Genomic DNA, 26,124 nt, shown 5'->3' with positions numbered 1-26,124 from the left:
TTTTTAGGTGAAATATTACAAATCGCTCTGATTGGCAGTTTCACTTTCAACAGCCAATCAGAGCGATCGTAGCCACGGGGGGGTGAAGCCACCCCCCCTGGGCTGAAGCACCACTCCCCCTCTCCCTGCAGATCGGGTAAAATAGGAGTTAACCCCTTCACCCGATCTGCAGGGACGCGATCATTCCATGACGCCACATAGGCGTCATGGGTCGGATTGGCACGGGTTTTCATGACGCCTACGTGGCGTCATGGGTCGGGAAGGGGTTAATACGCATAGTTACTTGTGTCCAGTATTGTGGTTTATTATTAGCCAATGGGGTGGAGTCAATCCCCTTCAGAGGAATAGGAGTCTCCAAAGGCTCTAAATCATACCCACAGCGTTTGGCAAAGGACCAATCCATAAGACTCAAAGCGGCGCCAGAGTCGACATAGGCGTCCGTGGTAATAGATGACAAAGAGCAAATCAGGGTCACAGATAGAATAAACTTAGACGGTAAGGTGCAAATGGAAACAGATTTACCAAGCTTTTTAGTGCGCTTAGAGCATGCTGATATAACATGAGTAGAATCACCACAATAGAAACACAACCCATTTTTCCGTCTAAAATTCTGCCGCTCGCTTCGGGACAGAATTCTATCACACTGCATACTCTCTGGCGATTTCTCAGTGGACACCGCCAGATGGTGCACTGGTTTGCGCTCCCGCAAACGCCTATCGATCTGAATAGCCATTGTCATGGACTCATTCAGACCCGCAGGCACAGGGAACCCCACCATAACATCTTTAATGGCATCAGAGAGACCCTCTCTGAAAGTCGCCGCCAGGGCGCACTCATTCCACTGAGTAAGCACAGACCATTTACGGAAACTTTGGCAGTAAATTTCCGCTTCATCTTGCCCCTGAGATAGGGACATCAAAGTTTTTTCTGCCTGAAGCTCCAAATGAGGTTCGTCATAAAGCAACCCCAAGGCCAGAAAAAACGCATCCACATTGAGCAACGCAGGATCCCCTGGTGTCAATGAAAAAGCCCAGTCTTGAGGGTCGCCCCGGAGCAAGGAAATCACAATCCTGACCTGCTGTGCAGGATCTCCGGCAGAGCGAGATTTCAGGGACAAAAATAATTTGCAATTATTTCGAAAATTCTGAAACCCAGATCTATTCCCCGAGAAAAATTCCGGCAAAGGAATTCTCGGCTCAGATACAGGTGCATGACAAACAAAATCTTGCAAATTTTGTACCTTCGTGGCGAGATTATTCAAACCTGCAGTTACACTCTGAAGATCCATTGCAAACAGGTGGACACAGAGCCAAAAAAAAAAAAAAAAAATTTCAGCAGACTACTTATTTCTCTCCTTTCTCAGCCAAGGATTTTAACCCTTTAGTGGGCCGGTCAAACTGTCATGATCTCAATGGCAAGAGATCATAGCATCAGCATATATAGGAACTAGCTCTTGGAAGATGGGAACTGAGCTGACCATGAACTAAACCTAACGCACAACTAGCAGTGGCCGGGTAGCATGCCTACGTTGATTCTAGATGCCCAGCACCAGCCGGAGGACTAAATAAAGCTAGCAGAGGAAAATATTAGTCCTAGCTCACCTCTAGAGAAATACCCCGAAAGGAGACAGAGGCCCCCCACATGTATTGGCGGTGAATCAAGATGAAATAACAAACGTAGTATGAAAATAGGTTTAGCAAATTTGAGGTCCACTTACTACATAGCAGAAGACAGAAAGGACACTTTCATGGTCAGCTGAAAACCCTATCAAAACACCATCCAGAAATTACTTTAAAACTCTGGCATTAACTCATAACACCAGAGTGGCAATTCCTGTTCACAAGAGCTTTCCAGACACAGTAACGAAACTACAGCTGTGAACTGGAACAAAAATGCAAAAACAAACATGGACAAGAGTCCAACTTATCTAGTAGTTGTCTAGGAGCAGGAACAAGCACAGAGAGGCTTCTGATAACATTGTTGACCGGCAAGCAACTAACAGAGCAGCAAGGTTATATAGCGACTCCCACATCTTGATGGGAACAGGTGAACAGAGAAGATGAAGACACCAGTTCAATTCCACCAGTAGCCACCGGGGGAGCCCAGAATCCAAATTCACAACAGAGCCCTAAGGTCTGATATCCTTCCTTGCAGCGGAGGTTGGCACCCTACATAGTCGACATGGCGCCCCCGCTCAACGGCGGCTGTCCCTTATTTCCCTAGGTGACCCCTAACAAATCTATTACCCATAAATATCAAAACCCCACACAGATATGGATCAGAAAAGATCCATAGTAACACGCATTTAAAAATGTGCACAGACTGTGGAACCTAATATCGTGATTCCTGCGAGTGGCTCTAGAACCTATTATGGTCCACTAATTCAAGGTCCCCTGATGAACCCCCGGAATGAATAGAACGGGGGAGAAACGCGTCGGGACAGCGTGTACATGAGCCGATGGATCTGTAGAGCGGCCATGAGGGAATATCTGAGGAATAAGGAGCTAAGTGGATAACTGCATTAATCTTGATATTATGATGCAATTGCTGGTATACTGAACACTTGACCTGGCCAAAAGAGGGAAGCATAAAATACTTATATATTGCCCGTTATTTGCAAAAGAGTGAACTGCGAGTATTTATGTGAATTACTTATATTTAATATAACATATGGTGATAACCAGCCCTTTGAGCGTTTTTTATCAGAACTCTAGCTAGCAACTATAACAGATTTTTGTGACAGATGACAGCTATATGACTATGCCTTTTCCTCTAAACACATATATGAGGATTGATTGAGAATTTATTTGTATATTCTGGGTTACTAAAAGTATGGTGGTCAACTATTGTTAGCACATATATACAAAAGCTAGGGGCAGTCTCATGCCTAAATGGATTATTGCATATCTACCATATAGATTAACTACAGGTCAGATATCGGGTGCATCAGTATTTTTAAATGTGTGTTACTATGGATCTTTTCTGATCCATATCTGTGTGGGGTTTTGATATTTATGGGTAATAGATTTGTTAGGGGTCACCTAGGGAAATAAGGGACAGCCGCCGTTGAGCGGGGGCGCCATGTCGACTATGTAGGGTGCCAACCTCCGCTGCAAGGAAGGATATCAGACCTTAGGGCTCATTAGTGTCAATATAGGCATACTATATCAATTTTTTCATTTTTTATGTTTTTTTCATTTTTCTGTTTTTTTATTGTTATTTTTCACGTTTTGTTCATTTTTTCTATTGTGTTATTTTTTGTCTGTAAATGAGATATAGATAAGCGGAGTCCCTCATTCCCAGGATAGTGTGGCCCCCTAATTGGGATGTTGTGTATCGGAAATTGCTAAATTATTGTATTTTTATACTGGATTATTAATAAAGACTAATGGTTTTAAGGGGTAGGATTGCTTTCTTAGTTGTTGGGTTTTTGCTTTATACTCCCCTACTTTTACTGGTTAGACAGTTGTACTATCTGCTGGCATCCCAATGCCTTTTCAGATTCACAGTCACATCACGTCATCAGCTCCATCCGGCCTACAAATTAGAAAAGGCGCTGTGAATGCAGGTAGGAGGTTCATAGAGCTCTGGTCCGGCAGCCATGGGCGTCAAGTACAAAAAGACATGGACATGTAACCTCTGTGGTACACATAGCCTTGGTTGAGAATTTAGGATATAAATGCATTTAACTAAACACTAGTGATGAGCGAATATACTCGTTACTCGAGATTTCCCAAGCACGCTCGGGTGACCTCCGAGTATTTTTTAGTGCTCGGAGATTTAGTTTTTTAGCACCTCAGCTGAATGATTTACATCTCTTAGCCAGCTTGATTACATGTGGGGATTCCCTAGCAACCAGGCAACCCCCACATGTACTTATGCTGGCTAACAGATGTAAATCATTCAGCTGCGGCGATGAAAACGAAATCTCCGAGCACTAAAAAATACTCGGAGGACCCCCGAGCATGCTCAGGAAATCTCGAGTAACGAGTATATTCGCTCATCACTATTAAACACCACTGTCTCTTCAATCTCATACCAGGTGGAATCGTCTGTTACCTTGCCAGCTTTTATGGTTTCAAAGCAGGCGCTCTCTATTTTTCGCGCATGGTCCTGCAGCTTCATGTGTCGTAGCATCATGACAGCACTTAACAGCAGGGCAGTAGGGTTGGCCAAGTCTTTACCAGCTATATCTGGGGCAGTACCATGGACCTAGAAAAGAAGAAAAAGAACTTGGTTTGCCTTTGGATAGGGATATTCTTTTCTTTGATTAAGGGCTCACTCACACCCCATATAGATCAGACAAGTGCTATACGCTCTTTTTTATCAGATGGCACTCGGACCAGCATTATTCGATATATACCGTATTTTTCGCTTTATAAGACGCACCTGATTATAAGACGCACCCCCAAATTTGGTGAAGAAAAAGAGAAAAAAATAATTTTTTATGTTAAATGAGGGTCTGTCTTATAATTCCAGTGTCCGTCTTACAAATCATATGTCCCTCATCCTGGTATCTACATAACCCCCATCCTTGTGCTGGCACATGCCCCCCGTGCTGCTGTCAGGCACATGCCCCCCCCCCCCCCGGTCACAATATACCCCCCTGTGCTGGCAGGCACATGTCCCCCCGGTCACAATATGCCCCCTGTGCTGCTGACAGGTACAGCCCCCCCCCGGTCACTATATGCCCCCCTGTGCTGCTGGCAGACACATGCCCCCCCCTGTACTGCTGGCAGACACATGGCCCCCCCCCCCTGTACTGCTGGCAGACACATGCCCCCCCCCCCACACACTGCTGGCAGACACATGCCCCCCCCCAGTACTGCTGGCAGACGCATGCCCCCCCCCCCTGTACTGCTGGCAGACGCATGCCCTCCCCCCCTGTACTGCTGGCAGACGCATGCCCCCCCCCCCCTGTACTGCTGGCAGACATGCCCCCCCCCCCCTGTACTGCTGGCAGACACATGCCCCCCCCCTGTACTGCTGGCAGACACATGCCCCCCCCCCCTGTACTGCTGGCAGACACATGCGCGCCCCCCCCCCTGTACTGCTGGCAGACACATGCGCCCCCCCCCTGTACTGCTGGCAGACACATGCCCTGCCCCCCCTGTACTGCTAGCAGACACATGCCCTGCCCCCCCTGTACTGCTAGCAGACACATGCCCGCCCCCCCCTGTACTGCTGGCAGACACATGCCCCAACCCCCCCCCCCTGTACTGCTGGCAGACACATGCCCCCCCCCCCCTGTACTGCTGGCAGACATGCGCCCCCCCCCCCCCTGTACTGCTGGCAGACACATGCCCCAACCCCGCCCTCCCCCCCTGTACTGCTGGCAGACATGCCCCCCCCCTGTACTGCTGGCAGACACATGCCCTCCCCCCCTGTACTGCTGGCAGACACATGCCCTCCCCCCCTGTACTGCTGGCAGACACATGCCCTCCCCCCCTGTACTGCTGGCAGACACATGCCCTCCCCCCCTGTACTGCTGGCAGACACATGCCCTCCCCCCCTGTACTGCTGGCAGACACATGCCCTCCCCCCCTGTACTGCTGGCAGACACATGCCCTCCCCCCCTGTACTGCTGGCAGACACATGCCCTCCCCCCCTGTACTGCTGGCAGACACATGCCCTCCCCCCCTGTACTGCTAGCAGGCACATGATAAAATAACAAACACTTAACTCACCTTCAGATGATGGCTCCGTGCTCACAGTTCCTCAGTTGCGCTTCCTGTTTCCCAGGCATCGGATCATGTAACCTGGGCACACAGTGATGTCATCACTGTGCTGTGCCGATCACATGACCGGATGTCGGCACAGACACAGGAAGCGCAACCGAGGAACTGGGAGCACGGAGCCATCATCTGAAGGTGAGTTAAGTGTTTGTTATTTTATCATGTGCCTGCCAGCAGTACAGGGGGGGAGGGCATGTGTCTATGTGTCTGCCAGCAGTACAGGGGGGGAGGGCATGTGTCTGCCAGCAGTACAGGGGGGGGGCATGTGTCTGCCAGCAGTACAGGGGGGGGGGGGGGGGGGTTGGGGCATGTGTCTGCCAGCAGTACAGGGGGGGGGGGGGCGGGCATGTGTCTGCCAGCAGTACAGGGGGGGGGGGGCCATATCCATGATGGGGGGCACATGTAATATTCACTACTCCCCTGTGAATCAGCTCATGCAGCTTCAGCACCGAGGTGATGGACAGCAGGTGCAATGAATATTACATGAGGCCAATGAGCGGGAGCACAGGACCGCCTGCTGTCTCTGCAGCCTGCAGCCAGCCCACTCCTGCCCCGACACCACTCCAGAGCTGCCCCCCAGAGCTGCCCGCGGACGACATCTGAGTGAAGTCCGATTTCTATGGATTCATACAATGGAGACATTTCCCCATTTTCTCCTCACAGTGTGCTGCTATTCTCTCATCCGAGAGCATTGGTTCTCACTATGCTGACAGGTGGATTAAACTCTGAGCAGAGTTTGACCATAATGTCCACAGCACAATCAGCCTGATTTTCTCAGATGAGAGAATCTATGGGCGTCTGACCATTGCCTAAAAGGGTTTGTCCTCTACTGCGCATCCCCTTCTTAAATGCTAACATGCCCCAGATAATATAACACATACTTATCTCCCAGACTCGAGCAATTCCAGCGATTTCGGCTCTGTGCCCCCAGCAGGCATATGATACTGTTATGTCCCAGGGAGGTTGCAGTTTATCAGGGGCTGATGGGCTGCAGCCTTCACAGATGGAAGAGTGAAGGCTGTAGCTGGGAGAAACAGAACCAGTTCAGGGGATGAGTATGAGTTTTAGTTATTTAATCTGGAGCACTTTGGCATTTAAGTAGGGGTTATCCAGGATTTTTCAGACTACAAGACATATCTGAACACAAGAAGCAGCCAGAAGAGAAAATATGAAACTAAATATTTCATACTAATAAAAAACACATTTTAGGTTTGTTCTTCCTTTAAATCCCCCACTTTTATTACCTGTAAAATAGAAATTTACATCTCCATACATTTTTGAAATTGCCAAAAATATTGACCTTTGTTAAAGTGACCCTTTTCTCCATTCACAGTAAGGCCTCATTCAGATGTTCAGTTTTTTCACATACATAAAAAACAGACCGAGTTTCATCACTTTTTCAGTAATAAGTATATATATAAAAAAAAAAAAAAAGTTTCTCCACCTTCTCCTTTTTATCAGTCAGTGAAAAATGTATGGCACACAGATGCCTTCCGAGTGCTGCCCGCCCAATTTTTTTCACAGATTCATAGATTTGCATTGCCAAGTTTGATCCGACACTAGACAAGTCTCCATGATTTTGCGTGGACCACTCAAAAAAAAAAAAAAAATCACAGAGATCATAGGTATAGAAAAACACGGATAGCACTCACACGTGATAAACTGACGTGTGAATGAGGCCTTAGGGAGAGATCCAATATAAAACCATGACAGAGAAACAGGTTCAAAGCTCTGTGGCCGGAGGTTTCGGCTCAGAGGTACATAGAGTACAATAAAACTTATATTACCATATTGTGCTCATTATTACGCAATGATCCTGTATTGATATTGGAAAATTAATACATCTAAATTAAATATTAAATGTTTATTTACCGACTCAAATATTGCAATGCCATTAGCACCAATGTTTCCACTTGGTGTAACCCCAAGACCACCGATCAGTCCAGCACACAGATCGCTATGTAGGGAAAAAATAAACAAGTACACTCGTGCAAGTAAATACCTTTAGATTCATTTATTTTTTTTTACTTTTAGTCTCTTTGAAATATATATTGTGCAGAAATGCAGGCAGTAAACTTAGCAATCGCCGCTTTCTCCCATTATCAGCAGTTGCAGATTGATGCCAAAGGAGCCCCGACCAAGTATGGAGTGCATTTACTGAACATACATTGCAGTAGGCCAACATTTCAGATTTTAAATTCATTTTTCAAGTTGGTGTTATAAAGTATTCTAATTTACTGAGATAATGACTTTTGGGTTTACATTGGCTGTAAGCCATAATCATCAACATTAACAGAAAAACACTCGAAATAGATCACTCTGTTTGTAATGACTATATAATGAGTTTCACTTTTTGTATTGAAGAACTGAAATAATTTAACTTTTTGATGATATTCTAATTTTGTGAGATGCACCTGTATGTTACCATTAAATAGTGGTTAAAAAAGACATGTGGCCTAAATCTGATCTCCATATATAAAAATAAGTTTTGTGGTTAAGATGCTGATTAAAAAAAATAAACAACCTTATAATAATTTAAAACAGCAGAGATAATAATGATCAGAGGAAATCCAATATAATCGGGTCACATTTAGAAGACATAATATACGGTAACAAACCTTAAAATGTCTCCATACAAGTTTGGCATTACAAGAACATCAAACTGTGTAGGATCCTGGACCATCTGCAGACAGAAAAAAAAAAGTTATGTGAACAATTACACATGTGGTTGCAGCTCAGAAAACAGCATCCTTGAATAGCAATGGTGCTGGGCTTTAATGTAAGAACTCACATTGAGACACACGGTATCCAAGTACATTTCATTAAATTTAATATCTTTGTAGTTTTCAGCAACTTCTCTACACTTCTTCAAAAAGAGTCCATCAGACATTCTCCTGGGAAAAAAATAAGCACAAACATAAGAATCTAAGAGAAATTTTAAAATACTTCTGAAATAATCGAATTGCGACGTAAAAGAAGTAAACCAGTATACATAGTACATGACAGACCCTTTATACGTAATCTGACAGCCAATGTGCCAATGACAATAAAGCCTAAAGGCCCCGTCTCACATAGCGATTTACCAACGATCACGACCAGCGATACGACCTGGCCGTGATCGTTGGTAAGTCGCTGTGTGGTCGCTGGGGAGCTGTCACACAGACAGCTCTCTCCAGCGACCAACGATCAGGGCAACGACTTCGGCATCGTTGAAACTGTCTTCAACGATGCCGAAGTCCCCCTGCAGCACCCGGGTAACCAGGGTAAACATCGGGTTACTAAGCGCAGGGCCGCGCTTAGTAACCCGATGTTTACCCTGGTTACCCAAAAAAACAAACCGTACATACTCGCCTTTCGGTGTCCGTCAGGTCCCTTGCCGTCTGCTTCCTGCTCTGACTGAGCCTCCGTACAGTGAGAGCAGAGCGCAGCGGTGACGTCACTGCTGCGCTCTGCTCTCACTGTACGGCCGGATCTCAGTCAGAGCAGGAAGCAGACGGCAAGGGACCTGACGGACATCAGATGGTGAGTATGAACGGTTTTTTTTTTTTTACGTTTACGCTGGTAACCAGGGTAAACATCGGGTTACTAAGCGCTGCCCTGCGCTTAGTAACCCGATGTTTACCCTGGTTACCAGTGAAGACATCGCTGGATCGGTGTCACACACACCGATTCCGCGATGTCAGTGGGACCTCAACGACCAAAAAAAGGTCCAGGCCATTCCGACACGACCAGCGATCTCACAGCAGGGGCCTGATCGCTGGTACGTGTCACACATAGCGAGATCGCTACTGAGGTCGCTGTTGCGTCACAAAACTAGTGACTCAGCAGCGATCTCGCTAGCGATCTCGCTATGTGAGACGGGGCCTTAAGTTACCTTTATCAGCTCCTGTCCATATAAACAAAAGCAAATGGTCTGACCATTGTTGAGATGACAGGCTAAGCAGCCTCCAGATAGGAGCTCATGGATTTGTGATCCGAGAATGAATGTTCTCTCCAAACAGAAATATTTTTCTATCCCTGTGTGAGAGCAGAAACTCACATAATATTGGCTTTGTGCACTGCAGTCACTGTGCTTCTTTGGTTGTTTCGGGCATACTCAAAGGCAAATTCTGCAATTCTGAAGCTGGCTTCCTCTGTGATCAACTTGATGCTCTGCACTACTCCATCCACAATCTGAAAGACACCAAAATAGTGTTAGATGAAAATAAATGTAACAAACTAAAGACGGAACTGAAGAAATAATGGAATAAAGAGATTGAAAGGGAATATTCTAATATAAAGCTACATATCTTAGATATGCTGGCTGATGGCCTCTGGAAACTACCATGAGAATGGCAGATACAGTGGAGAAAATAAGCATTTGATACACTGCCACTTTTGCAAGTTTTTCCACCATCTGAATGATCCAGTGGAGGCATGGGAGAAGGTCATGTGGTCAGATGAAACCAAAATTGAACTTTTTGGTATCAACGCCATTCGCCGTGTTTGGAGGAAGAAGAAGGATGAGTACAATCCCAATAACAATGTCCCAACCGTGAAGCATGGTGGGGGAAACATCATACTTTGAGGGTGGTTTTCTGCAAAAGGGGACAGGATGACTGCACCGTTTTGAAGGTATGATGGGATAGGGCCATGCATCGTGAGATTTTGGCCAAAAACTTCCTTCTCTCAGTAAGAGCATTTTAGATGGGCTGTGGCTGGGTCTTCCAGCATGACAATGACCAGAAACACACAGCCAGGGCAACTAAGGAATTGCTCTGTAAGAAGAATATCAAGGTCCTGGAGTGGCTTAGCCAGTCTCCAGACCTGAACCCAAAAGAAAGTCTTTGGAGGGAGCTGAAACTCAATGTTGCCCAGAGAAAGCCCAGAAACATGAAAGAACTGGAGAAGATCTGTATGTAGGAGTGGGCAAAAATCCCTGCTGCTATGTGTGCAACCTTGGTCAAGAACTACAGGAAACGTCTGACCTCTGTAATTGCAAACAAAGGTTTCTGGACCAAATATTAAGTTCTGTTTTTCTATTGTACCAAATAATTATTTCATGCAATAAAATGTAATTGAATTATTTAAAAATCATACAATGCGATTCTGATTTTTTTTCCGAGATTCTGTCTCTCGAAGTTGAAGTGTACCTACAATAAAAATTACAGACCTCTCCATTCTTTGTAGATGGGAAAACTTGCAAAATCAGCAGCGTATCAAATACCTATTTTCCCCACTGTTGGTCTTTTAATTATTCCAGATCACATAAAATAGCATTCTTTAGGGTCCTATGCATCTAAGAGTTATGCAATGAAGCCATGTAATTACTATTAAGCACGGTTACTCAAACTGCTGCCCAGGAACCACAAGCAGCCTGCAAAAAGATTCTGTGCAGACCTGAACCATCCTTATCCATGTCTGCTCACATTTCCATATCAGAGAGAAGAGTCCTGGGATCAGTGATGTGGCCATCTGCAGGATAATGGACATTTCCTGACTCCCTCATCACTGTTGTAAAGAATAGTCCAGTCTTCTCTACAAATCCCAGGTGTGACCCACAATTTGTGCAGCTCTATGTGCTCATACAAATCACAGAAGGGTGTAGGAGCTGCATGCTATTTCAAGAAGAGAAATGTTAATGCATTTTCTCTTTTTTCTGAACTTTGAACATGGAACTCAATTTTCCCTGACAAATTGGAATCCTGGAAGTGAAAACCGTGCCAATCTTGCATTTTATGGCTTATGCGGAACTGTGCATAGAACCTCAGTTCCCCTGATTTGCTGGATTTCCAGAAGAGGAAACAGTGCCTATCATATTTTATTGCACAGGATAAAAATATACCATAAATGTTTGGAATAGTAATGCCCCTTTCTGCGTCAGTTTGTCTCTAAAGCCTATTTCAGACATCTGTGTTACATGTACAATTTCTCACAGACTATATAATGGTTACGTATTTTAAGAGGCAGCTCAAATGTCCATGTTTTTTTTACGGACTGTGTCTCCATGCAAAATGCATGAAGAAAGACATGACAGTTTTTCTCTGGTATCATGGATGAAAAAGGCCACTACGAGTCTATGGATCTGTGAAAAACACGTACAACACACTAATGGCATCCAAGTGCTGTCCATGTTTAACACTGCAAAGGATAGAAGCTTTGCAATTTATTCATCCATACATGAAAAACACTGAAGAGACGCTGACCAAACACCGAAGAAACACAGACAATACGCTGACCAAACACAGAAGAAACAACGACGAGACACTGACCAAACCAGGGCTGTGAAGTCGGTAAGCCAAACCTCCAACTCCTCAATTTCCATGACACCAACTCCACCAAAATGGGCTCCGACTACACGACTGACTTCACAGCCTTGGACCAAACACCGAAGAAACAACGACGAAACGCTGACCAAACACCGAAGAAACAACAACGAGACGCTGACCAAACCAGGGCTGTGGAGTCGGTAAGCCAAACCTCCGACTCCTCAATTTCCATGACACTGACTCCACGACTGACTACGACTCCACAGTGTTGGACCAAAAACCGAAGAAACAACGATGAGACGCTGACCAAAAACCGAAGAACGAACGAAGAGACGCTGACCAAACACCGAAGAAACAACAACGAGATGCTGACCAAAACACTAAAGAAACAATAACATGACACTCACCAAGCACAGAAGAAACACTAACAAGGTGCTAACCAAACACCGAAGAAACACAGATGACACACTGACCAAACACCGAAGAAACACAGATGACTCACTGACCAAACACCGAAGAAACACAGATGACACACTGACCAAACACCGAAGAAACACAGATGACACACTGACCAAACACCGAAGAAACACTGATGACACACTGACCAAACACCGAACAAACACAGATGACACACTGACCAAACACCGAAGAAACACAGATGACACACTGACCAAACACCGAAGAAACACTGATGACACACTGACCAAACACCGAAGAAACACTGATGACACCTGTAGCATTTTTTTTTTTGCATACGTGAAAAACATGAATGCCTGAATGAGGCCTTAGGATTGTTTGAATTTCCAAATGTCACTCTTGGACCAGAAAAAGGTTGGGCATCCCTGATACAAAGAGTATTAGTACTAATGTCTGGCAGCATATAAACTACAGAGTGACGTACCACATGTTCAATCCCACTGTATTCTCCTTCAGTATTCTCCCGTATGGTAACCAGGTCCACATCAGTGTAAGGAGTTTTGAAACCCTCAATTGAGACACATGGCCGCACATTAGCGTAAAGGTCAAAAGTTTTTCGAAGTAACAGGTTCATGGAAGGATGTCCAGCAGCAATTGGTGTTTTCAAAGGCCCTGATGAGCATGAGAGGAGAGTCATTAAGTCATGGTACATAATTAAAACACACAAACTTATTAAAATTATTTCAGAACTGGAAGCTACCTTTAAGCCCCATCTTATTTTTATCCATGGATTCTTTGGCTTCCGGAGGGATCATCCACTTGCCACCAGGTCCCTTAATAGCAGTAACGTTCCTCTCTTCCCACTGGACAGGTGCCTAGAATAACAAGCGATACATTGAGAGAGCTATTGATTACATTAACCCCTTCATGACCTTGGGATTTTCCGTTTTTCCGTGTTCATTTTTCGCTCCCCTCCTTCCCAGAGCCATAACTTTTTTTATTTTTCCATCAATATGACCATGTGAGGGCTTATTTTTTGCGGGACAAGTTGTGCTTTTGAACGACATCATTGGTTTTAGCATGTCGTGTACTAGAAAACGGGAAAAAAAAATCCAAGTGCGGTGAAATTGCAAAAAAAGTGCAATCTCACACTGGTTTTTTGTTTGGCTTTTTTGCTAGGTTCACTAAATGCTAAAACTGACCTGCCATTATGATTCTCCAGGTCAGTACGAGTTCATAGACACCTAACATGACTAGGTTCTTTTTTATCTAAGTGGTGAAAAAAAAATTCCAAACTTTGCTTAAAAAAAAAAAAAAAAAAAAAAAAAATTGCGCCATTTTCCGATATCCGTAGCGTTTCCATTTTTCATGATCTGGGGTCGGTTGAGGGCTTATTTTTTGCGTGCCTAGCTGGCGTTTTTAATGATACCATTTTGGTGCAGATATGTTCTTTTGATCGCCCGTTATTGCATTTTAATGCAATGTCGCGGCGACCAAAAAAACGTAATTCTTGCGTTTCGAATTTTTTTCTCGCTACGCTGTTTAGCGATCAGGTTAATGCTTTTTTTTAATTGATAGATCGGGCCATTCTGAACGCGGCGATACCAAATATGTGTAGATTTGATTTTTTTTTTTTTTTTTTTTATTTAGAATGAGGCGAAAGGGAGGTGATTTAAACTTTTATATTTTTTTTTTCACTTTTTTTTTTTTTTTTTTACTTTTGCCATGCTTCAATAGCCTCCATAGGAGGCTAGAAGCAGGCACCACTCGATCGGCTCTGCTATATAGCAGCGATCTGATGTTCGCTGCAATGCAGAATTGCAGGTGTGCTGTGAGCGCCGACCACAGGGTGGCGCTCACAGCTACCGGCGATCAGTAGCCATAAAGGTCTCAAGGACCTCTATGGTTACAATGGAGAAGCATCGCCGACCTCCGATCATGTGACGGGGGTCGGCGATGCGCTCATTTCCGGCCGGAAGCGGTACTTAAATGCCGCTGTCTGCGTTTGACAGCGGCATTTAACTAGTTAATAGGCGTGGGCAGATCGCGATTCTGCCCGCGCCTATTACGGGCACATGTCAGCTGTTCAAAACAGCTGACTTGTCCCGGCTTTGATGCGGGCTCACCGTCGGAGCCCGCAGCAAAGCGGGGCTTCTGACCTCGGACGTACTATCCCGTCCGAGGTCAGAAAGGGGTTAAGGCAGCGTTCCCACATTCAGGCTGGAATGCATTTTTGGCTGCAATCACTTGAAAAACAGATAATGGTTTGCCACAATATTCTAATATTACAGCAAAAATGTTGATTTGGCTTTTATCCTAAGTCATATTGCACGACTCGTTAGAGGGTTGATTGTGACTTGTAGGATCGCTACTTCCAACAGGTGGCGCTGTAGAGTTAAGTCCTCTTTTTCTCAGAAGAGGCAATTTGCATAGCAAAAATGTTGTGATTTTACAGCAATTGCGGCAATCACCGCAACGCCTGAACGCAGCAAAACACTGTCTGTCAGTGTATATTCCCATGTGTTCTAATAAAAATACCAAGTTACGGTAACTACACACGATATTAATAGATTTTAGGTATCTACACGAACGCTCCACTATCTAAAGCATGTTACTGAAATGGAATATGAAACTAAGTTTACCAAACTAATGACTTTAGTAAAGATTGTGAAAGTACACAATTCACCAATCTGGAATTTTATACAATGATTGTTACACATATATATGGGAACATTGGGTAACAGTAATATACCGTGCTAATGTTCTCTTATCAGATGGTAGGGAGCAACCAAACAGGTCGTATATTCTTGGTAAGGGGAAAACCAGAGTGTATGCAATCTACAAATGTAAAAAAATTTAAAAAAAGTGAAATGCCAGAAAGGCGGAAGGAGACTATATACCACAGAACAGACTGGATGCAAGTGGACAACTATTTCTCTAAAGAAAGCCGCTTATCACTACTTCTGCACCCCTAGATGTACATACAGTTAGGGCCAGTGACCGAGTCTTTGTGATTTGGGCTCTGCATGCCACAATTTTGGATTTAAAATGAAAACGGAGATGCAAAGTGTAGACTTTCAGGTTTAATTAAAGGGGTTAAACAAAAATATCCTGTGAAACATTTAGGAATTGCAACCATTTTTCTACAAACCCTCCTCATTTTAGAGGCTCAAAATTAATTAGACAAATTAACTATCACACATAAAATGCTCTTTTTTTAATAGTTTGTAGAGAATCGTTTGCAGGTAATTACTGGCTGAAGTCTGGAAGCCATGGATGTCACCAGACGTTGGGTTTCCTACTTTGTGATGCTTTGCCGGGTCTTTACTGCCTTATGTTTTGTCTTAAAGGGATTTGCCCACAAACAAATGTTAATTTTAATCAATAGATCTTGGAATAATAATAATAATAATAATAATAATAATAATAATAATAATAATTTCCCCAACTGGATGTCTTTATAAAAAAAAAAATATTTGCTAAGATAATCTTATAAATGTGCCCCTGCTGTGTACTGTGTAATGGCCGTGTGTAATCGTACAGGAACATGATCTGATCATACCTCAGCTCAAGGGCAGGGGAGGAAGCAAAAGGAGATTTTTGTGTACTCACCGTAAAATCTTTTTCTCCGAGTCATCATTGGGGGACACAGGACGAATGGGTGTTATGCTGCTGCCACCAGGAGGACACTAAGTTAAACACACACAAAAGATTAACTCCTCCCCTGCAGTATACACCCACAGGCTGGACAATCCAGAGCCAGTTCGGTAACAAAGCAGTAGGAGTAAACCAGTTATCAAACAGAAAACATGTCATAGTCAAAACACAGACTGAAAAGAACAATTGAGCCAACTAGGCTAACAGGGAGGGTGCTGTGTCCCCCAATGATGACTCGGAGAAAAAGATTTTACGGTGAGTACACAAAAATCTCCTTTTCTCCTACGTATCATTGGGGGACACAGGACGAATGGGACGTCCCAAAGCAGTCCCTGGGTGGGTCACCAGAAGTTATAAATGCTGTGCGAGCCTACAACTACAGATGAGACACAGCCGCTTGTAGGATTCGCCTACCGACGGAAGCATCTGCCGAAGCCTGAAAGTGCACATGGTAGTGTTTCGTGAACGTATGTAGACTGGACCATGTAGCAGCCTTGCAGACTTGTGCTGCCGATGCCTGGTGCCGGATGGCCCAGGACGCGCCGACTGACCGGGTAGAATGAGCCTTGATCCCCGGAGGTGCAGCGTGACCCTTGACACGGTAGGACTCTTGGATGGCGGAACGAATCCACTTGGCAATGGAGGCCTTGGAAGCGGGTAGTCCCTTCCGTGGCCCCTCCGGAAGAACAAACAAAGCATCTGATCTACGGAAAGACGCAGTCCTGGAGACATAACGTCTGAGACCCCTCACTAAGTCCGGAGTGTGGAGCGCCCTTTCCGTGGGGTGGGAAGGCGCAGGGCACAGTGAGGGAAGAACAATTTCCTCATTAAGATGGAAGGAGGAAACGACCTTCGGAAGAAAAGTCGGACATGTCCGCAGAACTACCTTATCCTGGTGGAACACGAGGAAAGGAGGTCGGCACGACAGAGCTGCCAGCTCAGAGACACGTCGAATAGACGTGACAGCCACGAGGAAGACAATCTTCCAAGACAAGAACAGTAAAGACACCTCGTGCAAGGGCTCAAAAGGTGGCTCTTGAAGAGCACAGAGAACTAGGTTCAGGTCCCATGGTTCCAAAGGCATCTTGTAAGGCGGAACCATATGAGAAACCCCCTGGATAAAGGTCCTGACCTGCAATCTGTTTGCGATCCTTCTCTGAAAAAGGACCGAGAGAGCAGAAATTTGGCCCTTAAGAGAGCTGAGTGCAAGACCCAAGTCTACGCCTGATTGGAGGAATTCCAAAATGTGAGGAATAGAAAAACGGAGGGGGGAACGCCTCCGATCCCTGCACCAGGCGAAGTATGCCTTCCAAGCGCGGTGGTAGATGCGCATAGAAGAAGACTTGCGTGCACGGAGCATGGTAGATATCACCGTCTGAGACAACCCCTTCTGCCTCAGAACCCAGGACTCAACGGCCACGCCGTTAAACACAGGGCCTCTGAGTTCGGGTGGTAGATGGGCCCTTGAGACAGGAGGTCTGCGCGATTCGGCAGCCTCCAAGGTACGTCTGAGACCAGTTGAACCATCTCGGCATACCATGTCCTGCGTGGCCAATCCGGAGCGATGAGGATTACTGGAATCCGTTCTGCCCTGATCTTCCTGATAACCTTCCCCAGAAGGGGAATTGGGGGAAAGATGTATGGGAGACTGAAGCCCTGCCATGAGAGGACGAGAGCGTCGGCTCCGAAGGCTGAGGGGTCGTGAGACCTGGCCATGAAGACGGGAACCTGACAATTGAGGCGGGATGCCATTAGATCCACGTCCGGGGTCCCCCAACGAGAGCAGATCTGGTGAAAGACTGCGGGATGAAGAGACCACTCTCCGGGATCGAGGCTGTGGCGACTTAGAAAGTCCGCTTCCCAGTTTTCCACGCCTGGTATGAAAACTGCTGAGAGAATGGAATGATGTGCCTCGGCCCAACGGAGAATTAGCGTCACCTCGACCATGGCCGCCCTGCTGCGAGTGCCCCCTTGGCGGTTGACGTAGGCTACTGCAGTAGCGTTGTCGGACTGGACTCTTACCGCACGTCCGGAGAGGAACTGCTGAAAATGATGGAGGGCTAGTCTGATTGCCCGAATCTCTAAGATATTGATGGGTAGCTGGGACTCCTGCGGCGACCAGCGACCCTGGGTCGAGTGGCGCTGGAACACTGCACCCCAGCCGAAGAGACTGGCGTCCGTTGTGACAACCAGCCAGTGCACCGGAAGGAAAGACTTCCCCCGAGTCAGGGAGGACCTCTCGGTCCACCACCTGAGGGATTGTCTGATTTGGCGAGAGAGAAGGAGACGGCGGTCGAGCGAGGCGGGATTCCTGTCCCATACTGCCAGAATGGCGTGTTGTAAGGGCCGGAGGTGAAAAACCGCAAAGGGCACTGCCTCCATTGCCGCCACCATCCTGCCGAGTACCCTCATGGAGAAGCGTAGGGAGTGAGAGCGAGGTTGAGCAAGCTTCCGGACTTCTCTCTGTAGAGTAGATACCTTTTCCGGAGGCAAGAGTACTAGACCCTGAGAGGAGTCTAAGATCATGCCCAGGTAGGGTATGGTTTGGGCCGGGACTGGGGAAGATTTTTTGAAATTGAGTTTCCAGCCCAGGCGTGAAAGAGTATTTATAGTGACATCTACCGCCTCTGAACAGGACCGGAAAGAGGGACCCTTTATAAGAATGTCGTCCAGGTAGGGCAACACCACTATGCCTCGAGCATGGAGAATGGCCACGGCAGCCGCCATGACCTTGGTGAACACCCGAGGAGCGGTGGCCAGCCCGAACGGTAGGGCGACAAACTGAAAATGGTGGCCCTGGACCGCGAAGCGGAGAAAGCGCTGATGAGACGGCAGAATGGGAATGTGCAGGTAAGCGTCTTGAACATCTAGAGATGCAAGAAACTCGCCCTCTTCCAGAGAGGCAATTACCGAGCGGAGGGACTCCATTCGGAATTGACGCACACGGACGTACCTGTTGAGGAGTTTGAGGTCCAATATCGGACGTACGGAGCCGTCCTTCTTTGGTACAATGAAAAGATTGGAATAAAAACCTTGGTACCTTTCGTCCTGAGGTACCGGGATGATGACCCCGTCGTCCCATAGCGATTTTATGGCCTGGAAATACTGACGGACCCTTGCTCTGGGGGGAGGGGACTGAAAGAAACGAGATGGGGGAAGAGAGACAAACTCTATCTTGTAACCGACGGATACCAGATCGCGGACCCATCGGTCGGGAACTACCGAGAGCCACGCGTCCCGAAAGAAGAGTAGGCGGCCGCCAACTCTGTCGGTGTCCTTTGGCGTCTGCCAAGAGTCATTGAGGAGGAGACCTGTTAGATCTGGACCCCCTGGACCCCTGTTGTCTGGGTCTGCCTCTCCAAGAGGGAGAAGGTTTGTAAGATGGCTGGGAGGTTCTGTCCTTGCGCTGACCTCTCCCGACGCCAGGTGGCGCGGAGGAAGGATTGGACCAGTTGGAACCGAAACGGAAATATCGGCCTCGGCCCTGTTGGTTGCGAAAGGGACGAAAGGTCCGTTGCTGGGGAAGGAATTTGCTCTTTCCCCCTGTGGAGTCTGCGATCATTTTATCTAGTTTGTCCCCAAACAGACGTTCACCCTGGTATGGAAGGGACGTGAGAGATTTTTTGGATCCTGAGTCCGCTTTCCAGTCCCTGAGCCAAAGGGATCTGCGGACCGTGACAGCATTGGCCGCTGCCTGTGAGGCACAGTTGGCCGCGTCTAAGGATGCGGAAACTACAAAGTCCCCCGCTCTGGCAATCTGAGTGGCCAGGTGAGAAACCTCAGGGGGTAAGTCGGCATGAAGTGCAGTAGAGGCTAAAGACTCGGCCCAATGGGTCATGGCTTTTGCAACCCATGTGGCGGCAAAAGAAGGAAAGAGAGAAGCCGAGGAAGCTTCAAAAGCCGAGCGAGCCATCTGATCAATTTGTCTATCCGTGGGATGCTTGATGGACGCGCCCTCGGAGGAAGATAGAACCGCCTTTGTGGCTAGCCGCGACACTGGCGGGTCCACGGAGGGTGACTGAGACCACTCCTTAGCAAGGTCCTGAGCAAACGGATACTTCAATTGCATAGCCTTCTGACCTGAGAAGCGTTTATCCGGACGGACTCTATGGAGATCGACAATGTCCTTGAATTGAGGATGCGTGGGAAAAAACCTATGAGCCTTTGTAGTCCGCCCAAATGACACGGGATGAGCCGCCTTAGACGGGGCTTCCTCCTCTAACTGTAGAGTCTGACTTACAGAGTCTATGAGAGAATCAAGGGTCTCTTGGTCATGACGGTACTCTGGGGAACAGGACACGCTGGAAGCGTCGTCCAGAAAAGATTCCCTGCTATGATCTGGGGATGAGTGACGAGAGACTTCGCTCTCTGAACCAGAAGGCTGATCACGGACCGGAGATATTACCCTGGACTTCTTTCTATATGAGTGAGGGCTTCTGGAAACGGAACGACCTCTGGGCCGTGAGGGGTTCTTAGACCGCGTTACATCATCCTTGGAAGTACCCTGGGTAAGGGACGGCTCACGGAGGGACTGTATCGTCCTTTCCAAGGATGCCACAGATCGAGCAAGGGAGGACGCCCATGCGGGGGTACTAGGTTCAGTACATTCCGGGTCAGAGGCCGGATTATCCTGTGCCGCGGGCATTTCACAGGCAGAGCACAGCGGGGTGGTGTGACCTCGGGGCAGAGAAATCTTGCAGGAGGTGCACACAGCAAAAATAACAGAGTGGGTCTTTCCAGTCCGTTTTTGCCTAGACTGTGACATATTTGCTGTGGAGTGAGCGTACTGGCAGGGGGGAGAGGCAATCCTATTGGGTGCGTCTCACCTAGGATCCGCAGTGGCTTGGCAGGGAGATCCTGAAGCTTTCCTCCTGTCCTGAGCGCTGCGGTGCTGCAGAGCCGCCAGCGCACTTCCTGGTCCAAGATGGCCGCCGAGAAGTGAGAAGGGCGCTTCTCGGGAGCGAGAAGCGCCCAGGGAGGGGGCGTGTCGTGGGCGGGCGGCGGCATGCTTGTAGGCGGGCGCTGTAGTCCGACCCAGGCCTGGGAGCCGCCGAGCCCTCTCAGAAATAAACGCTGCCCAGCGGCTATAGAGCCGCACGCTGTCCCGCGGCTGCAGAGCCACCCGCTGCCCCGCGGCTGCAGAACCGCACGTTGCCCCGCGGCTGCAGAGCCGCACGCTGCCCCGCGGCTGCAGAACCGCACATTGTCCCGCGGCTGCAGGGCCGCATTTAGAAGAGAGTAAGGGGGGGCCCCCTGCTGCCAGCTGGTCGGTCCCCGCACTTACCTTGTGCGATGGGACCGATGCTCCATCCACCTTCACCGTGATAGGGAGAGGGTGGAGAGCTACTGCCGCCATGTATCAGCCACTATATTCAGTGGTGGTGCAGTGGGCGGCTGCGCGGACGCCCTGTCAATTTGTCCGGCTGTGCCCTGGCTCCAGGAGACTTAGGTGGATGATTAGTCCCCATGGTCGCCTGAGAAGGATGGAAGGAGATCGGGACGCTAGGGAACCGTCGCCACACTGAAAGGTGAGCCAGGGCTGGCATCCATCGTTGCGGGAAAGGATACAGGAGGAACGCTCCGTGTACTTGCCCGTTGTTGGTGCGGGAGAGATCAGAGCTAAAAAATTTGCCTGTCGCTCCCTTCTTTCCATTAAATCAAAAACAAAAAATTGGTGGGGTCCTGAGGACCCAAGTGCCTCCTGAGACACTAAGTAAGAACTGGCTCTGGATTGTCCAGCCTGTGGGTGTATACTGCAGGGGAGGAGTTAATCTTTTGTGTGTGTTTAACTTAGTGTCCTCCTGGTGGCAGCAGCATAACACCCATTCGTCCTGTGTCCCCCAATGATACGTAGGAGAAAGAGAATATACAGACATTACAGAATGGGATCACAGCTGACTCTTTCTGTGAGGTAAAACATTTCCCTGCCTGTTTTAAAACAAAGTTTTACTTCAAAGAAAGAAACATTTGCGATACCCTGCTGTAATACTAAGTATACTTTTTTCTCTCCCCCTGCTCAGGAGCTGTGGTATGATCAGACCATGTTTCTGTACGGTCAGACACAGCCATTACACAGTACACAGCAGGGGCACATTTATAAGATTATCTCAGCACAGGAACATTTTATTTAAACACATCCAATTGTTATTATTATTGCAAGATATATTGATTAAAATGAACTTTTGTTTATAGGGAAACCCCTTTAAGAATGTGAAATGCTGCTCGATGAGGTTGAGACATCTGGTGACTGACTCGGCCATTGCAGAATATTCCACTTATTTGTCTGGGTTGCTTTCACAGCAAGTTATGGGTCATTGTCCATCTGTACTGTGAAGGGCCGTTAATTAACCTTGGTGCATTTGGTTGAATCTGACCTGACTGTATATCCCCGTACACTTCAGAATTCATCCGGCTGATTCTGTCTTCAGTCACATCATCAATAAATACTAGTGACCCAGTGCAGATGGAAGCCATGCATGCCCATGCAATCACACGGCCTCCACCATGTGTTACTGAGGATGTGATGTGCTTTGGATCATGAGCCGTTCCAAGCCTTCTCCATACTTTCTCCTTACCATCATTCTGGTACAGGTTGATGTAAGTTTCATCATTCCAGGAACTGGGCTGGCTTCTTGAGACATTTTTTTGGCAAAGTATAATCTGGCCTTTCTATTTTGAAAGCTGATTAATGGTTTGCACCATGTGGTGAACCCTCTATATTTGTTATCATAAAGTCTTCTCTTTATGGTAGACTTAGATACTGAAACACCTACTTCTAAGAGTGTTTTTTGCTTAGGTGGATGTTTTGAAGCTGGTTTTCTTCACCATGGAAAGGATTATGTGATCACCCACCACTATTGTCTTGCGTGCATGTCTAAGCCTTTCTGAGTTCTCCAGCTCACCAGTGGGCTTTTTTTGTAGAATGTACAAAACTGTTGATTTAGCCACTCCTGACTTTCTGCTATCTCTGATAGATTTCATTTTTTTCAGCTAAATGATGGTCTGTTTCTCTTCAAATTGAGAGCTCCTTTGACCACATCTAGTGGGTTCACAGCCCATTATCCCAAATGCAAATGCCACACCTGGAATCATCTCCAGACCTTTTACCTGCTTAATTGATGACAGATTAACGAGGGAATAGCCTATGCAGCCTATTAAAGAGCTTTGGGGATAAGTGTCCAATCACTTCTGGTCCCTTGAAAAAGAGGCAGCTACACTGGCTTGCTTAAGTATTCACTCCCTTTGGCTTTTTAACTTTACATTACAACCTGTGCATACATATTTTTGTAATCTGATTTTTATGTGATGTATCAGCACTAAATAGTCTAAATTGGTTAAGTGAAGTAAGAAAAATATAGGCATAAATACACTTTATGGGATCCAATAACTAAAAATTGGCATGAGTACATGCATTCACCCCTTTTACTATGAAGCACAAGTCACATGCTTAGTGAAATGTAGTCCACCTGTGTGCAATCTAAGTGTCACATGGTCTATCAGATATAGATATAGATATATATATATATATATATACACACACACACATCTTTTCTGAAAGGCCACAGAAGCTGCAACACCATTAAGCAGGAGGCACCACTAACCAAACAATACCATGAAGAGCAAGGAGATCTCCAAACAAGTCAGGGACAAAGTTGTTGAGAAGTACAAGTCTGGTCGCGTTTCACCTCCCGACGAAGCTGCAGAGGCATTGAAACGTGCGTCGAGGTGCGTGTCAGAAGACCATATACCCTGCTAACTATAGCTACAAGTACTTGAACTGAATTTACATATGACTCCATGTGCCTTACTATTTCACTGTGATATTGTGGTAAATCCTTATGGTTGTCTCTATTATTGTACTAGTGACTTCAGGTGCCCCACTGTCCTACTATAATTAATTGGCAATTTCCATGGATGTCTCTGTCATCATACCAGTATAACCTATCTCTTACCTGCACCATAGTACTATCCACTTTGATAGACATCATTTGGACACATCATTGCTGGACATATCGTCACTATTGTTATATACTTCTGATATGTCTAGTCATCTATTATTATTATACATTTTTATAGTGCCATTTATTCCATGGTGCTTTACATGTGAAAAGGGGGCATATATAGACAAATACAATAAAACATGAGCAAAAACAAGGCACTAACAGGTACAGAAGGAGAGAGAGGAGGCTCACAGTCTACTTTTATGTGTCTGTTTTTTAGTTCTCGTCTCTATGTCCCATTGTGATTTTACGAACATAAGGGTGAATGACCTCAGGGAGATCAAAACATCCAACACCGGAGACACCATCACGTGTTTCTCAACGCAGTGATCCAGAACACTGCCCCCATCCCTTATGGGAAATATGCAAATGCATGTAGAAAAGCCGCGGAGACACCATCACGTGTTTCTCAACGCAAGCAATGAATAGCCAGGTCTTTCACCATAGGTGGTTTTCCTTTATTGGATGCTGCCCTTCCCGTGGTTGTTCCTTCCCGGTGAAAGACCTGGCTATTCATTGCTTGCGTTGAGAAACACGTGATGGTGTCTCCGCGGCTTTTCTACATCCATTGTGATTTTACTTCCGTGTCATATGCAATTGATTGTTTACAATATATATTTAAATAAAATTGTTTTACTTTATTATTGTTGATCATTTGCTCCTTCGTTGTTGCTATTGGGGTTTATAACTTCTAACATCCCAGCCAGCTCAGTTCAGTCCATGAATTTCTCTATAGCCGTTAGCTGCTCACCACCCGCTCAGCTCCTGACCAAGCTCTTCTCATTCCTTCACAATCCCCTACTTCCCGTCCCATTCCTCAGGTCCCCAGTATCAGCAGCTTCCATAACAGTGCTCCTAATCAGGCCCTCACTTTCCTCAGCCATGTGCTTGTACAAATGCCCTTTTATCTCTATATGTAAATAGGATCCCCAAAAAAAAAAAAAAAAAAAGGTACATGAATTATTTATTCAACCATATCAAAAAGTGCATTTTTATATGGGAAAAAAAAAATCATTTTACTTGATTTTTTGCAGTGCTGCTAATGTTTTAATGTTTCTACTACAATCCAGAGGTTCTCGTTGAAGGCTCTGGGCCTGGCACCCATCCTTTACTGCCATGGCGCTGCTTCTGCTTTTTCTATTCTATGTAAATATAGTGATAATAGTGTAGACTCAGAACAGACACTTAAGGTACCGTCACATTTAGCGACGCTGCAGCGATCCAGACAACGATCCCGATCGCTGCAGCATCGCTGTTTGGTGGCTGGAGAGCTGTCACACAGACAGCTCTCCAGCGACCAACGATGCCGAGGTCCCCGGGTAACCATCGGGTTACTAAGCGCAGGGCCGCGCTTAGTAACCCGATGTTTACCCTGGTTACCAGCGTAAAAGTTAAAAAAAAAAAAACACTACATACTCACCTTCCGCTGTCTGTCCCCCGGCGTTCTGCTTCTCTGCACTGTGTAAGCACAGCGGCCGGAAAGCAGAGCGGTGACGTCACCGCTGTGCCCTGCTTTCCGGCTGGCACTTACACAGTGCAGAGAAGCACAGCGCCGGGGGACAGACAGCGGAATGTAAGTATGTGTTTGGTTTTTTTTACTTTTACGCTGGTAACCAAGGTAAATATCGGGTTACTAAGCGCGGCCCTGCGCTTAGTAACCCGATGTTTACCCTGGTTACCAGTGAAGACATCGCTGGATCGGTGTCACACACACCGATCCAGCGATGTCTGCGGGAGATCCAGCGACGAAATAAGGTGCTGGCCTCCTAGCTCCGACATCACAGCAGGATCCAGATCGCTGCGTGTCAAACACAACGATATCGCTATCCAGGACGCTGCAACGTCACGGATCGCTAGCGATATCGTTGTCAAGTTGTTCAGTGTGAAGGTACCTTTACAGGCAGGGTTTTTTAATAGGACAGAGCTCCTGACCAGAATGGTCACTGAAGGAGTGATGTCCTCCTCGCAGTAGAAGACACCCAGAAGTAAAAAGACTGCAGAGCTCTAAGCTGCGGAGCAGACAACTTGAGAAGACCCCCTAAAGGCCTAACCTGGGGATGAATGTAG

At 46.6% G+C, this 26,124-nt stretch overlaps 1 protein-coding gene across 1 annotated transcript in view; it reads right to left on the bottom strand.

Annotated features, from left to right (window-relative positions):
* The window catches only part of IDH3A (isocitrate dehydrogenase (NAD(+)) 3 catalytic subunit alpha), a 42,127-nt gene that overhangs the window by 11,252 nt on the left and 4,751 nt on the right, over positions 1 to 26,124 (bottom strand). The window contains exons 4-10 of the mRNA XM_077264212.1: positions 13,161 to 13,275; positions 12,885 to 13,072; positions 9,775 to 9,908; positions 8,527 to 8,629; positions 8,354 to 8,418; positions 7,608 to 7,692; positions 4,060 to 4,212 (exon numbers count right to left, since the gene is read on the bottom strand). Coding sequence (XP_077120327.1) covers positions 4,060 to 4,212; positions 7,608 to 7,692; positions 8,354 to 8,418; positions 8,527 to 8,629; positions 9,775 to 9,908; positions 12,885 to 13,072; positions 13,161 to 13,275 — 843 coding nt within the window. The remainder of the gene's footprint in view (positions 1 to 4,059; positions 4,213 to 7,607; positions 7,693 to 8,353; positions 8,419 to 8,526; positions 8,630 to 9,774; positions 9,909 to 12,884; positions 13,073 to 13,160; positions 13,276 to 26,124) is intronic.

Source organism: Ranitomeya variabilis, chromosome 5 (assembly GCF_051348905.1).
Source record: "Ranitomeya variabilis isolate aRanVar5 chromosome 5, aRanVar5.hap1, whole genome shotgun sequence".
NCBI classification, from domain to species: domain Eukaryota; kingdom Metazoa; phylum Chordata; class Amphibia; order Anura; family Dendrobatidae; genus Ranitomeya; species Ranitomeya variabilis.
The sequence above is the reverse complement of the archived record's forward strand: the minus strand, read 5'-3'. Positions and strand labels throughout refer to the sequence as shown.